The 14,764-nt window shown below is 42.2% G+C and overlaps 2 protein-coding genes across 6 annotated transcripts in view; one reads left to right on the top strand and one right to left on the bottom strand.

The window, feature by feature from the left end:
• The window catches only part of ADAM17 (ADAM metallopeptidase domain 17), a 290,647-nt gene that overhangs the window by 120,515 nt on the left and 155,368 nt on the right, over positions 1-14,764 (top strand). The gene's annotated exons all lie outside the window — the stretch shown is intronic.
• Positions 1-14,764, bottom strand: part of ASAP2 (ArfGAP with SH3 domain, ankyrin repeat and PH domain 2) — a 100,017-nt gene that overhangs the window by 55,986 nt on the left and 29,267 nt on the right. For all 5 annotated transcript variants that reach the window (XM_081189029.1, XM_081189030.1, XM_081189026.1 and 2 more), the window contains exons 2-5: positions 14,488-14,560; positions 11,114-11,259; positions 7,366-7,440; positions 5,367-5,416 (exon numbers count right to left, since the gene is read on the bottom strand). In XM_081189029.1, coding sequence (XP_081045155.1) covers positions 5,367-5,416; positions 7,366-7,440; positions 11,114-11,259; positions 14,488-14,560 — 344 coding nt within the window. The remainder of the gene's footprint in view (positions 1-5,366; positions 5,417-7,365; positions 7,441-11,113; positions 11,260-14,487; positions 14,561-14,764) is intronic.

Here is a 14,764-nt window from a genome sequence, read left to right as displayed (position 1 = left end):
CAAAGGCACGTTGTATTTGTTAAAATTATTTGCACCCATGAATTGCGGAGGGGCAGATTCTTAAAGAGGGAATGAGGCTCAGTATAAAAAGGATGCATATGGACACAGGGCACAAGGTATGATTCACACTTCTGTGATTCGGGAAGGGACTTGTTGCCCTAGGATGCTCTAGGCACAAGCCTGTGTCTGGTATTTCAACATTTTCATACATATCTATAATTTCAGACATATGCAAAACCGTGCAGCATAGAGAAGTGCTGAGAAAGGCTTTTTTATTCAGAAAATGTAGGCAGCGCAGATTCCTTCGTTTGCATCTGTTATACACTTGCATAAGAACTGACATAATGGGTGACATCCGTACTGTCATCATTTCCTCAAATGTGGATGCTTCAGACCATTTTAACAGCTCAAGGCACTAAGGAAGTAAAATACTCCATTCCCAATCTTGTATTCTTAGTTCTGGCAACGTTATCAGAGAACACAATAGGCAATCATTTCCCTCTATGCTTGCGTTTTTAATAACCGTATTTGGATTAGAAGTGGGTCCGCCAACTGTGGTTTGGGCTACCTGCAAATAGCATTAACACCGGAGCACATGTAATGCTACCCATAGTTAGCTCTGAAATGGAATAAGGAATGGCTAAGCAAGAGGAGGGGTGCACAAGGTTGCCAGGTGCTATCCTGACTGCTAACCCATAGACAGGAGATTAGGCATTATAGTTCTGCACCAGGCCATTGTGAAAGGGTCAACAGTTTGTTTCTTGAAAACAAGACCAAAGGAAGGTTTGCGTACAAGGGCAGAGGAAACACTATTTACCGTTTTAGTTACTATCCGCTGTCATCTAAGGCTACTGAACCAAAGCAGTGGATGCATTTAATTAAACCTCCATTGCTTACAAGGATTAAAGAATACACAGAATCTCCAGGGTTGCAATTCAACCCCTTGGGCAAACTAATCATCAATTTATATAATTTCTGTTAAAGAGGATGTCTGGAGCCAATCTTACACAGGCAGCACAGAAACCCAAGTATTATCTTTCTCCTTCTCTCTCTCTGGAAACTGAATTCTTGGAAGGAGTACACAGCAGCTATGTAAAAAAACACACAAACCAGCTCCTTACGGAATAATTTATTGTTCAAATGATGTTCGTTATATGTTTAAGATGGGCACGTTTACTATAGTCCTCTAGCACAAGGTACTTTCCAAGAGTTGCCTCTGAGCACAGCAATTTTTTCTTTCTGGCAACATAACTCAGATCCATGAAAAAGGAAGTGACGGTATCCTTGCTGCAGGCAGGAGAGGGGCTTTTTTGTCTGTTTGTTTTAAAGGCTTTTGTGCTGCAAAAGTTCCACAAAAGAGCTGGGATATTGCTGGAGGGAGAAAGAGTCATTTCACTTAAAGGCCTTGGTCAGCCTAAAAAGCTTTCTGATTCGGATTTACAGAACATGGTGAAAGGAAGCAGGGAAACGATTTCAAAAGGAAAGATCATAACTCCATACAGTCATCCCTTGGTTCTCGAACGGCTTAGTTGTTGAACAAATCGGCTCCCGAATGCCAAAAACCCGGACGTAAGTGTTCCGTTTTTTGAACGTTTTTCGGAAGCTGGACATCCGACACAGCTTCCGCTTGAGTGCAGGAAGCACCTGCAGCCAATCGGAAGCTGCACCTTGGTTTTCGAATGGTTTCGGGAGTTATACGGACTTCCAGAACGAATTAAGTTCGAGAATCAAGATTCGACTGTATTCTGAAAGCCTACTGTAGTGTCTTCTATAATGCTTAAGCAGCAGACGTCATAGCAAACCAGGGTCTGGTACATAATTGGCATCTGAAGCACGGAAGAGGCAGTTTGTCACAATATCAAGTTTTAGTGAGAAGGCACACTCAAGCTTGGGAAGCCATAGAAATGTAGGAGGCTGCCCTCTACAGAATCATCCAGCTGGTCCAGTTAGCTCACTTGTTGTCTATACTGACTAGGAGGCTCTCTAGAGCTACAGACGAGGGCATTTCTCAGTCCTTCCAGAAGATGCCAAAGACTGGGCATGGCATTTTTGCATGCAGAACACGTGCTCAGAGTTTACAGCTCCCTCCTGTCTGCTGAGAGTGCAAATTATTTTCTTCTACTGTATATGCTTTGTCTGCATACCATGCTGTTAATGTTCAATCTTATAAAGGACAGTCTAGCAGAACAAAGGCAAAGCGAGCACTCAGATTTTAAACCCAGCCAGACCTACTCACAGGTCCACAGTTAATTACTGGCACTTTTATCATAAAGTGTTGAATAGTACTGTTGCAACAACCACTTCGAGGCATTGTCAGAAGTAGCTTTTCCTTTAGTGCGATCACAAACGCATCACCAAGAGGCTGGTATTTCATCCGCGTATAATAAAAAGTGATGGCAGCCTTGCTGCAGGCAGAAGGGGAGCTTTTTGTTTGTGAGCTTTCAAGGAAACATGCACTGCAGTACTGCATGGAGAGTGGGAAGCACACCAGGCTTTTAAATAAAAAACCCACATCAGACGTTGCGCAAAATGGTGTGAATATTGCTGGAGGGAGACAGGGCCATCTCATCCAAAGGCCTCCTGCAGCCTAAAAAGCTTTTTTGCTTAGGACTTCTGATTCACAGAACATGGTGGAAGGGAGTAGGGAAGCTCTCTCAAGAGAAAACATTATAGAAGAGTGTCTTAAAGCAGTGTTTCCCAACCACTGTTCCGCGGCACACTAGTGTGCCGCGAGATGTTGCCTGGAGGGAGGCGGGCGAGTCGGGCGGCGAGAGGCGGGGCGGCGGCGGCGAGGAGAGGCCGCCCAGCGCGGGGCTCTCGCCGTCTGCCTGCCTGGCTGCCTGCGAGCTCGGCGGGCAGCGCCTCCGTCTGCAGCGCCCGCCTCGCGGCTCTCATTCCCTGCCCCTACCAAAGCTCACCCAGCCAAGCCGCGCTCTCCTTCCTGCCTCGCTTTGCTGCCTCCTCCCCCCCCCACCCCCAAAGCTTGGAGGTTCCCCGGCAAGGGGGAGGGGAAAAAATTGAAACTTACACTTTCGTGCGTCCCTCCCAGCGTGACGCTGCGCGCTGACGTCACGGGGCTGTAATGGTGGTGTGCCTCGAGATTTTTTCATCAAACAAGTGTGCCTTTGCCCAAAAAAGGTTGGGAAACACTGTCTTAAAGTATTCCATGGATTTGCAATAATAACACCGTCCAAATGAAAGAGCTGGTACTGGGCACGTCATCTTTCAGCCCCAAAACCTCAACTTTCATTTTTTGGGGGGGATGGGGGGAAGGGATACTAATGTGCTGCTGGTTTGCTTTCATGCTGAAATAGTTGTTGACCATTTTTACTGATGTTATTGCTATTCCGCTAGGCGTTGTGTTATCAACACAGCTATTCTACTGTCAATTTCACCATTGTTCTATGGTCTCATTTATGCGATAATTTATGCATTTTTGTATGTTGGAAGCTACCTAAAAGGCAGCCTCAAACATATATTAAATAAATAAACAGATTTCACTTCCTTGAACACAGAGGTAAATTTGGCAACAAGCAGACAAACTCTGGAGAAGCCTTGGACATGGTAGAAAATTTAACAATGGCTTCCAGTGGCCAAAGGATGGAGCTTTCATGCCCTGCATGGCTGTGTATTCCTCCTGCCCCTCTTGTCTACAGTGACTACTGGTCTGCTAGACCCTTTTCCATCCTTTGACTGTCCCCTTAAAACTCTACTTCTCTTATTTTTACAAAAGGAGTATTAAACACAAAATTGGTTTTCTGTGCCAGGGGCAGATGGGGCTCGTCAACCTGGGAAGGTAGCCCATGCAGCAGAAGGAAAACTCTGATCCTAAACCTCCGTTGCCTTGCAGGATATCTTTGGGAGAAGGCAGGCTGAGGAGTAAACCCTACACAAATCCAGAGTGGAGTGCCTACGATGGGTCGATGGTGCCTTGCATGCCTCCTTCTGGCAACTCCTGCAGCCAAACGTTTTGCTCTGATTTCCTTTGAAGCACATCAGCAAGGCCGAGAGGGGTTTGTGGGTGTTTTTGTCTGGGCAGCTCAGGACCTCCAAACACGCTGCCCAGGCTTGCACCTCAGGGAGGTCAACTCAGTGCTGCCAACACAGTGGTTTCACTTCACCCCCGGAGGTGCACTGCATTGTCTCTCAAGAAAGATGGATGCCAACAAAAGTGTTGCAGCAACATGAAGCTAAACCAGCAGGATTTCTCTCCCTTCACCTGCTACACACGTTGAAGGAAACTAATCTTTCCTGGCACACTCAATTTATCACTGAAAGGCCCACTACACTGCACAGTAATAAGATTCCGAGTTGCAAAGCAAATTTTCAGCATTGTGCACCAACAGGTTCATACAATGAGAAGGATTCCCAGTGGTTGCTCCACTCTTATTTCATCTCAGTACCTCTTCAGGGTTTTTTTAAAGCTAGAATCATGCAGCATTGGGTGACTTTACCTTGATGTATTTTACTGTGCCTGTGCTAAAGACTTTGCCAGATTATGTATTCTTTTGAAACAGTCAGGCGCAATTGTTAAAAAGCAACATAACGCGTTCATATGTTAAAAGACACGGGCACATTCAAAATGATTTTTACATGAGATAGTATTTGTTTCTTAATTGCTCCTGAGGAAGTTCTTTGACTCAAAATGCCCTGGGCCTTAATAAACAAAGAGATTCCTGTGCACCTTTGAGATTTCCTCATTTTCTATACTGGTGTCCTCCCGTTTCTCAGCCAGTGCTAACCTCTCAAAATAGCAGTTTAGGAATCTGGTATTGAGAGCTCATGAACAGGAAACTAGTATAAATCATACAAAACCAATGCATGCACATATAAAGAGCATACTAAGTATTTCTGGTAAGGTATTAGCACACATATATGCTTTCAACTAATTAATTTTTTAAAAAAACCTTAGAAATAAGTTATACCAAGTGATAATCAACAATTAGAAACTATATAAAGTCCCACTGATTTCAAGGGGACTGAGATATGTTTGCCACTCAAATACTGCATCATCAAATGATGATTTGCAGATGTCAGGCACTGCGGCTTAAGCAGTGCCGTAATTTTTTATATCAGCTTGCCTCACCTCCTGCACAACACACCTTTCAACTAAACCACCTAACCAATTCAGCTTCAAGCCATTAAGTAATAAACACACACACGACTGGATCAGCCTCAGGTAGCTAAACTGGAACTGCACTGACCTAAATCCTTCATGAATTAAAAACTTGGGTTGCAACTTTACGCAGTCCTGAGTGCGGTGAACGAAGTGGCTCTTCCTTCTGAACAAATGTACATTGCGGGGGAGGGAGCTATTTAGCAACAAATACAAATTACTGGCTATTTGACAGAAAGAAAATACATACACTTTTGTTTCATAGTCTTTCCACGCTTTATCAAAAGGTTTCTTCAGATCCTGCAAAAAAACAAACATTTTTAAAAGGTTCATTCTGAAGCATCCTTCAAATCACCCAAACCAGTATTTATTTATTTTTGCAGCTAGAACACCTTTGTCACCCTTTGAACACCCACGGGTTTTGATTCATTCCCTAAGCTTCTAATGATGTCCATTCAGTGGGAGATTAAACAACAGGAACTCCAACATATACCCTCCACTGATTTCTGTGGGAGCAAAGATCAGTACACCGACCCAAGCACCTGCTCAACACCAACGTGAACTTTGGGTAACTCAAAGTATCTGAGAGATAGCCGGGTCTGAAGGAGCAAAGCAGCTGTGAATCTCCACTCCATTTATATGCTATTTCCTATCTTGCAGACACTCCCTGGAGTCTTTTCACTCCATCTCGTCTGTTGACCAATCACAAAAGTAGCTCAAGCAGAAAAAATAAGAGAGAGAGAGAGAGAGAGAGAGAGAGAGAGAGAGAGAGACTTCAATATTTGGCTCTATCTTCCTTGCTCCACTCTTTTGATCCCCTTCCTTCCTTCCTTCCTTCCTTCCTTCCTTCCTTCCTTCCCTCCCTCCCCACATGGAAATGCCTTTCTTTCCTAAAGCCACAGTGTGAGGCTCCTTGCCCCGCAAAGACGGTACTTGTATATATGTAGCAGAACGACTCATTCTTATTTCAGTGGTACACAAACCTTTATATGTTCCATATCCTGTTTGCCACTTAAATAGCAATGCAGATCGTATTACCTCCAGCTTACCTGTAACTACATCCACTGCCTATGGCCCCTCAGATTCCACTTACCTGAGTCAGACTCAGACCCTGCTGCAGCCTACTGCACAGCTAAGCTAAGCCACCAGCCTGTCAATGTTTTGTTTTTGTTTGTTTTTTGCTTCCAGGATTCTCCCTGAGGAGAACATTGGAGGCAGACCTTAAGCTGACAAGCATTCTACACTGTTCTCTTGTCCGTTTACTGAGGAAGGGAAATAAACAACCAAACTGGGAAATTGTGAGGTTATTTAAACATGGATACTTTGATAACTGTGAAAGGTTAAGTTCTGTTTAAAGTGCCTGAGAGGTGCATGGGACAGAGTGAACAAGTCCAACCCTGCCCCTCACAATATCTCCCAAAGGAGAATTCTGGGTGGGAAATAGCATCGAAACAGGCCCTTGGTGCCTGTTAGCTCATGCTAGCCAAAACATAAATATAATTTTCCTGTCACAGCAGAGAGGGGATCTTTGCTAAGTAGTGTGCATGTTTTTAAATGGGTAATAAATCTTTAAAATGACATAATCATTGTTTTATGGTCACTTGCAAGCATCTCCAGCACTGTTTTCTTTCAATGCCCTATAATATATGATGTATTTTCAAGCATTTTGCAAAAGTCAATAAGCGAATTCTTCATTTGTGTTCGAATGTGATTATGGTGTTTATTATGGATATTAAATAAGAAATTGTCAGGGCTCCCATCTGCCTGGGAGCCATATTTCTTAACACCAGGGAAGCAGAATACTCATTGTTTTAGATACTCAACACTTAGAAGTACTGGCTCAAAAAAACAAAAACAAAGTAAAGCACAGCAAATAAAATACTATATCTAATATTATGGATATGACGGGTTGTAATGGGTGGTTCTCTAGCTGAAATGTGCTTATGCTGACAAGGACAACAACATAAACAGTATACAATGGTACCTTGGTTTGCAAACAGTCTGGTTTGCATACGTTTTGGATTACAAACACGTCAAACCCGGAAGTACGTGTCCCAGTTTGCAAACTTTTTTTGGATTACAACCCAATTTGTTTGGATTATGAACAAATTTCTTTTGGAGGCCCCATTGATGAAAGCGTGCCTTGGGTTACAACCTGTTTTGGTTTACAAACAGACCTCCAGAATGGATTATGGTTGTAAACCAAGGTACCACTGTATTGGTAAAATATATAGATATATGCAACATACCCCTTTCACTCCTTTTAGATCTCCTTTCAGCAAACTGTCCAGTGGAAAAGTGATGATGTTGTTCATGTTCTGGATCTACAACGAGAATTGCAATAGTTTTAAAACATGTTCGCTCTTAGGCTCAGTAGCCTTACTTTCCCAGACAGAAATAGGAGCGTCCAAACCTTGGGGAGCAGCAAGTCAAAAACAGAACAGTGTGAGTGCACATAACATATCATTATGAAAACATAGCAGAGATAGCTTTCTTGAGCAGGCCCCGATTCCTTGGGGAGACCTCATGGTGCCTCTTCCTGTGCTTTGGTCCCTAAGAGGTGCAAGACTCTAGTTTCCACATTTGAGGAAAGGGAAAAGATAATGGCAGACTCCCTTCTTAGAAGTTTGCAGGCAGCCTTATTTCATTATTACTAACTCACAGTGCACAAGGTGTGGCTGTATTCTCTTGCTATTGCGTTAAATTTTAACTTCATCCAAATAACAGGGCAGGCTTGCTGGCAACAGATGGAGCATTATACTGTATATGTATGTGATCAAAATTACAGATCCATACCTAGAAGTGTGGCTTTCTGTATTTTTTTTAATCACTAATTCACCTGATGCACTCTGTAGTGGTCTGTGATCATTCTCTATTTAACAAACTGCTTTCCCTATAATGATAAAAGCACAGGGGAAATAAAGGTTTTGAAACAGGTGTCTAAGCAACTGTAGACTACAGAATAGAATGAATCAACATATGCCAGGAATATATAACAATTCAATCTGATGCTAGCATCAAGAAGTGAAGCTCAAACCTAAAAAGACCATTGAATACAAAAATAATTGGTGTTGGCTTTAGCAAGAAACAATCCAAAAGAAAAACAGGCCTTCCCAAAGCTTTTTTCTATCGCCACATAATCAAGGAGCCATTTCAGGTGCAGCACAAGGCCATGGGTCAGTTCATGTGTAACACTAAACCAAACCATGGTTTAGTGTGAATGCCTAAGTGTATGAGCTCCCAAAGAGGAGCAAAACTAACCACCAACTCAGGTTCAGAGCGAAGCAGCCATGATCTCTTCTTTAGAAGCCAGCAGAATTGCACGTTCCTGCTAAGCCAAGGTTAGCATTACATGCCAACTAGGTCAATGGCTGCATGTAACACTAAACCGGGGGTTTAACAATATATAGATGAGCTCCAGTGAGTTGGCTGCAGTATTCCAACACATACTGCTACACTGAAAGTCCCTTCATATGGTGCGCATATGAATAGATCTTTAACCACAATGGATGTAAGTACGACAAGATGGTTGAGGGGTATGCTATCAGCATTGAGTAAACTTGTCCATACAGTCTTCCAAAGACAAACTAACCAAAGTTACCTGAGACTGTCACCATACAACTGCCCTAAAGAAAGTTGGAGGGAGTTTACACAAGTGTATTCAGTGATCAGTGCCAAATGAATGACAGAAGCTTTGGCAAGGAATAATACTGTGCTCTGCCAAGGAAAGTGTTTAATTACTTTTTTCTGGAAAGTGCTCCATGTACTGATATCAAGGCAAACAATAAAAGGGGTTTCACAAAGCGCTTGGAAATATTATACACACAACACAGAAGTGAGCTCTCATGAAAAAAGGAAGAAAGACACAATGTATTAATTTTCAAATTGATTAAACACACACACACACAATGACTCTATTTGAAATTTCATTTTCATGAGTGGAAACTAAAACAAGTGCTTTTGAAAACAAGAGTTTAGCAAGAAGGCTTGTAAAAACAGTAAAAGCTAGGAGCTCTACTATATGGTTTTAAATTGTGGAATTTCAAAACTAAGGTGTTAGGTTTTTTTTTGTAATCTAACCAACCCAATGCTCAACAGAGCTTATTCCACTACTCATTTCATAGAGGACTGCAGGCTAATTACTACAAAAGATCAACAAAAGGAATCAATCACAAAGGTGATGGAGGGAAAGGTGCATTTGGAGAAAATAAGTGTCTGGGGGAAAGGGATATTGACATTTGTCCTTATATACCTAGTCCCTGTGATGTTTTATAGTAAGCTTTAAAAAAACCACAACCCACTGGTTTTATTGGCTTTATTTCAACCCAAACACTCCTAAATCTGTCCACACGCTGTGTACCCCTTGCCACATGTCTGCCAATATTTGACATCTGCAGCACAACACGTTAACTGTTTCCATCTGATATGAACTTCATTTAAGGTTAGCGAAGCTGCACTCAGTCCTACTGCCTTACCCTTCTTGGTTACTGTTTTAGGATTATGCTCAATCGCTCAGTGATTAGGTATCGTTAATGGCCCTTCAATGCATACACTTTTTCTCTGGATGCTACCATCATCTGGCATCTTATGTGAGTCTAGGAAACACGTACCATATTTTTCCATGTATAACACGCCCCCATGTATATGATGACGCCTATTTTTTGGAAATGGCCCAGAGTTGTTGAGCTTTCTTTGGGGGGGGGGGGTTGCTCACTTGCCCAATCACCACTGACAATCTCCTGCTCGCGGATGCCACCAATAGCCCATCCCCCCCTCTACACTATCCGTGTATAAGATGACCCCCAATTTTTTACTTTTATTTATAATGAAAAAACATTGTCTTATACAGTTGTACCTCCAGTTACGTACCCTCCGGCTACATAAACTTCCGGATAGGTAAGCGGCAAACCTGGAAGTGTATTTCCGGGGTTTTGCCATGCACGCATGCACAGAAGCAGTAGACAGCTTCTGCACATGCGCAGAAGCACTCTACCGCCATGCGTGCGTGCACAGAAGCGGTCTCTCTGGTTGCAGAAACCTTGGGATCTGACTGGAGCTCCGGAACAGATCCCGTCCGCAACCGGAGATACCACTGTACACGGAAAACTACGGTACTTAGGATAGGATATACTTGCCAGTGCATTGCCACAGTACTCCCAGCTGCGCAGGGATACCATACTAGCATCAAAGATTGGTGTGCTGCTTATATGTAGAGTGGGATGTTACTGAGAAAGGATTTTTTTCAACCATTGGACAACTGAGAAGATGACAGAGCAACTCACACAAAAACGCCTTGCTGCTCACTCTTGAGGCACTAAATATTACGTAAGTGCTATAATACTCGAAAGGGCTTGTGAGTGGCACAGCTGTCTTTTTTAAAGTATCTTCTTCCAACATCCGAACAAACACTATCAGTGCCGTTCAACACAATCATACTGCGATGCAATGTGGAGACCAGGTCAAAATGACTCATCCTCTTCCCCCATTTTTCATTCCCAGCCCCCAGGAGAGGGTTCAATTCAGTCAGAGGATAGCAATTAATGTTATTAAGAGTTTAAAAAGAAACCAATTATAAAAGAGGCTGGAAGTCTCTCCTTGAGACGGCTAGATAACAAAGTTGTCTTTACAACCATTTACAATATCCACTGCATGCACACATGAAACATTTCCCCACAGTAATCAGATTTCAATTCTATAGACATTCACATTTCCAAATTAAAGCTCTGTTAGCTAAGCTTCAGAAACAGCTATTCGGTTTTCTTTTTTGAAAAAAAAACCACTAAGTCAAAGTATATTCTACTGCCCTTCCTCAGATGCCACTGGAAGGTTACTGCAAAATTTGAAGGGTAGCTAAGCTTAATGTCTATCAAAGCTTTGGACTTTGTATGAGATCAAGTATTAAAGATTAATTTATTCTGGTTAAAAGCTAAAGCTACACCATTCAGTTCTAAGTCTACATATAATAATAGTTTTAGGGAGGGCCAAATTATTTCATACCAAGTTTTTGAAGAGCGCCGTCAACTCCTTTGTAAATACTGCAAATTTTAGAAATGCTGTTCCTAAATCTGGATCATCCCTGCAGACGCAGTTTCCTCCAAATTTCTCCAGTGCTTGAGTGTACTGTTCTTCATTTTCCACATGAGCTTCAAAGAGAACAAAGATTATGTTAATTTCAATAGCTGCAATAGGGTCTCCACTGATGTAAAATAGCCCCTGCAGTTGGAAAATGGTTGCATTTGAACACTTTCAATTTTGTATTTATATTTTAAACATTTGTTAAGATTCAAAGCAACCCACTAGATAAGTCAACAATGCATAACAGATAAAAAAAGATCTTCAAAATGGAGGTAAAGGTCGTCAAGGTGTCATAACATGCTAACAAAAACCCCTCTATTCCTTAGATCCTGGCAAATCAAACAGCTCAATAATTTAATAACAATCACTTATGTCTTATACATAAAATTCTAACAAAACTGGCTAATTAATTAACAATTACTTAGTTGCATGTTTCTGAAAACCTATGTCCTGCCAGGAAAAGCATCCCATTTCATTTCAGTGGGGAAGTATCACTCTGCAGCAAAATGAACAACGCTGCATGTATAGGTATATACAAAGTGCACATACAAAGTGTATGAATCAGGGTCCAAAGTATCAAAACAGCTCTTACAAAGGTAAACAGGTGCAGAACATAGTAAACAGATAACATACAGGAAGAGTGAACAGAAAATTCCAAACATTCAAAGATATAAAAGTAAGCCAGCCTAGAGAGGCAACTGTCCTTTCCAACACTGTCCCTCTAACCTAAGTGTGCACAATGTTTTACCCACATTTGCAAAGGTTAGGAAGGAGCTGCTGCGGCCAAAGCTCCCTTGACTGGTATAGCACTTTAGGGGGGCTAAACCCATGGGAACAGTGCCTCAGGCTCCGTTTGCTGCAAGGTATTCCCACCTCTGAAACATTGCAGTCTCCTTTGCCAGCAAGCATGCCCCACAGTTTGAGAACTACTCTAGTAATGTGCAGTTCTGGTGTCGGACGCAAAAGACCGAACCTGGGATCTTCTGAATGCAAGATTGTGCTCTACCACGAGCTACAAATATTTTACTCTCTATTTTAGGGTTGTCACACAGGTCGACTGACCGGTCAAATTTGAGTTATATTATTTGCCAATGGTCAATTGGATTGTCACTTATTGGATTGTCACTTATTGGATATGCTGTAACAGTGGATTTTCTTTAAGGAGTAGGGCTATCTGACTTTTGAGATCCCTTTCAACTTTATGGCCTTGTTCATACGTCATAGTGAGCCAAACTATATAGCTTGAGAGCTTGCACGGCCCCTGGAGAGGAGCTCAGAGCTGCTTTGTTCATTGTCAAGTCTTTTTTCCCTTCCGATGAGCTAGGCCAAGGTTTGGCTCAGCGTGTCACCCAAACCAGATCTTGTGGTTAAACTCCCTCCTCGCTAACCACAAGCTGTATCCATGAACAAACCTTGGCATGGAAGTAAAGAAGAGAGGGAGGAGCAAAGGGTCTGTGAGCTCCTCTCCAGGAACCTGCATGACTGAGCAGTCCTGATAACCCATAATTTGGGTCACCATGATGTACAAACCAGGCCTATAATTCTGTAACTCAATGAGGCCAAGGCTGCCACTGTCTTGGAAGCAGCTTACCTTTCAAATTTTGTTGTGGTTTCATTTGCTAGCAATGAGGACTTGCTAACCCAGCACTACCCAGGGACAATCTAGCTACATAGCTGTGAATCTCCTACAGGCTGCTTGGTCTAAGCTGCAAAGATCTCCAAAAGAGAAACACAAGCCTTGCAGAAATCTTTACCTCAACACTCAGAAGGAAAATGAATTGATATTGAGTGTGCTTTCAAACTGCTAGGTTGGCAGGAGCTGGGACAGAGCAATGGGAGCTCATTCTGTCGCGGGGATTCAAACTGCTGAGCTTCCGATCGGCAAGCCCAAGAGGCTCAGTGGTTTAGACCACAGTGCCACCCGTGTCCCTCATATATATTAGTAACTTTGTATCAAGTGATCAATCAATCAATACCTAACTTATAGCAATTGTTTACATTTGTTGTTATAGATGTCTAAAGTCTCTTTTTTGTTTTAACAAAGTTAATATTTTTTAAATACTTGGCCATAATTTGATGCCATTTGACTGGCCAAATAACCAACTACATGACAGTTACAGCTAGTGTAGGAATTACCATAAGCATCACTTGAAACCTGCATACAGATCACCAGGCTGCAGTATTGCACTTAGATGGCATAACACATTACAGTGGAACCTCTACCTGCAACCATAATCCATTCCGGAGGTCTGTTTGGAGGTCAAAACGGGTCGCTGGGAGAGGCGCCGTTGTGCGCAGGTGCAGGCGGCGATTGCCCGCTTCTGCGCATGTGCAAACGGTGATCTCCACTTCTGTGCATGCGTGAACGGCAGCAAACCCGCCCGTTAATTCTGGGTTTGCCATGGATGTTGGGCGAAATGGACGCAAGCAGAGGCGGACGTAGGAAGACGTTTGACTGTTTATGGAAAGTTACTTTCAAGTCAGGAGAAATGCAATGCTCTATTAGTGAAACCCATAAAACTAAGTTTGAGGTCTTTGCAAAACCATGACTAAACTTGTTGGCTGTGGTTCAGAATTATTGTCTACAAATGTCTTCACAATGGCCCCACACTTGCTCCTGGCAAACTGTTATCTGCAAAATGGAACCCAACTTTATGAACACACATTATCACAGTTTGGACATTATGCTAATCTATGATAATTGATATACCCAACCACAGTTAAGACTAGAACAGTTTCTCCAACTGTGGGCACAGATTTGTGGTTAATTAGAAAAACAGGATAAAGCATCCCATCACCAGTAGAGGAGCGGGGAGTATTCAAGCCCAAGGCTCATTCATCTAACATTAAGCCACAGTTTAGAGTTACGTTCTAAGAAGGCCACTCCCTCTCCCCTCCTCTTCCAGGACCATTTCACTCTTACTTCCCAGTATCTACTATGATTCTATATTACTTGTCTACCAATTCAAAATTTTCATTTTCAACCCCATGCCAAACCATGTTTTCAATCTTTGATTTGTGGGGAACCTATGGATTTTATCAAGCATAACTTGCATCAGTGCATATGTAAAACAAAGAACCATGGTTAACTCTAGGAATGGAAAGCACTCAAGAAAGAGGCAGCATAAAGTGCTTATTCATGAGCTTCTAGTTGGCAAACAAGGGTTCATGCGGAATCAGCATTATGTCTGCACCAAGCACATCTATAACACTTTCACAGATATTCACAGCAAATGCTTAAGTAGGGCAAGTTTTCAAATACTTAGTTTTTAGCAATGTAGTTAGTCTGTACATACCAAGCCCAGAAATATTTATGGCTTTTACGGATTTCTTCATTTTATAAAGAACAGTTCGGTCAACATCCAGTGCCTATAAATGAAGGAAAATAAGAAGAAGCTTTAATATTTATAAGAAATCAGCTCATTTAAATGGCTACCAGAAAAAACACGAAAACCCTTACATAATGCAGTAACATACTAACCAGCTATTGTTATAATTTAAATATATTTATGTAGAATGTTCATTAGAGGATCTGGTTAGCACACTCCATTATCCTCAGGAAAAAAGGAGGTG

Source organism: Podarcis bocagei, assembly GCF_964188305.1.
Source record: "Podarcis bocagei genome assembly, chromosome: 3".
NCBI lineage: Eukaryota > Metazoa > Chordata > Lepidosauria > Squamata > Lacertidae > Podarcis > Podarcis bocagei.
The sequence above is the reverse complement of the archived record's forward strand: the minus strand, read 5'-3'. Positions and strand labels throughout refer to the sequence as shown.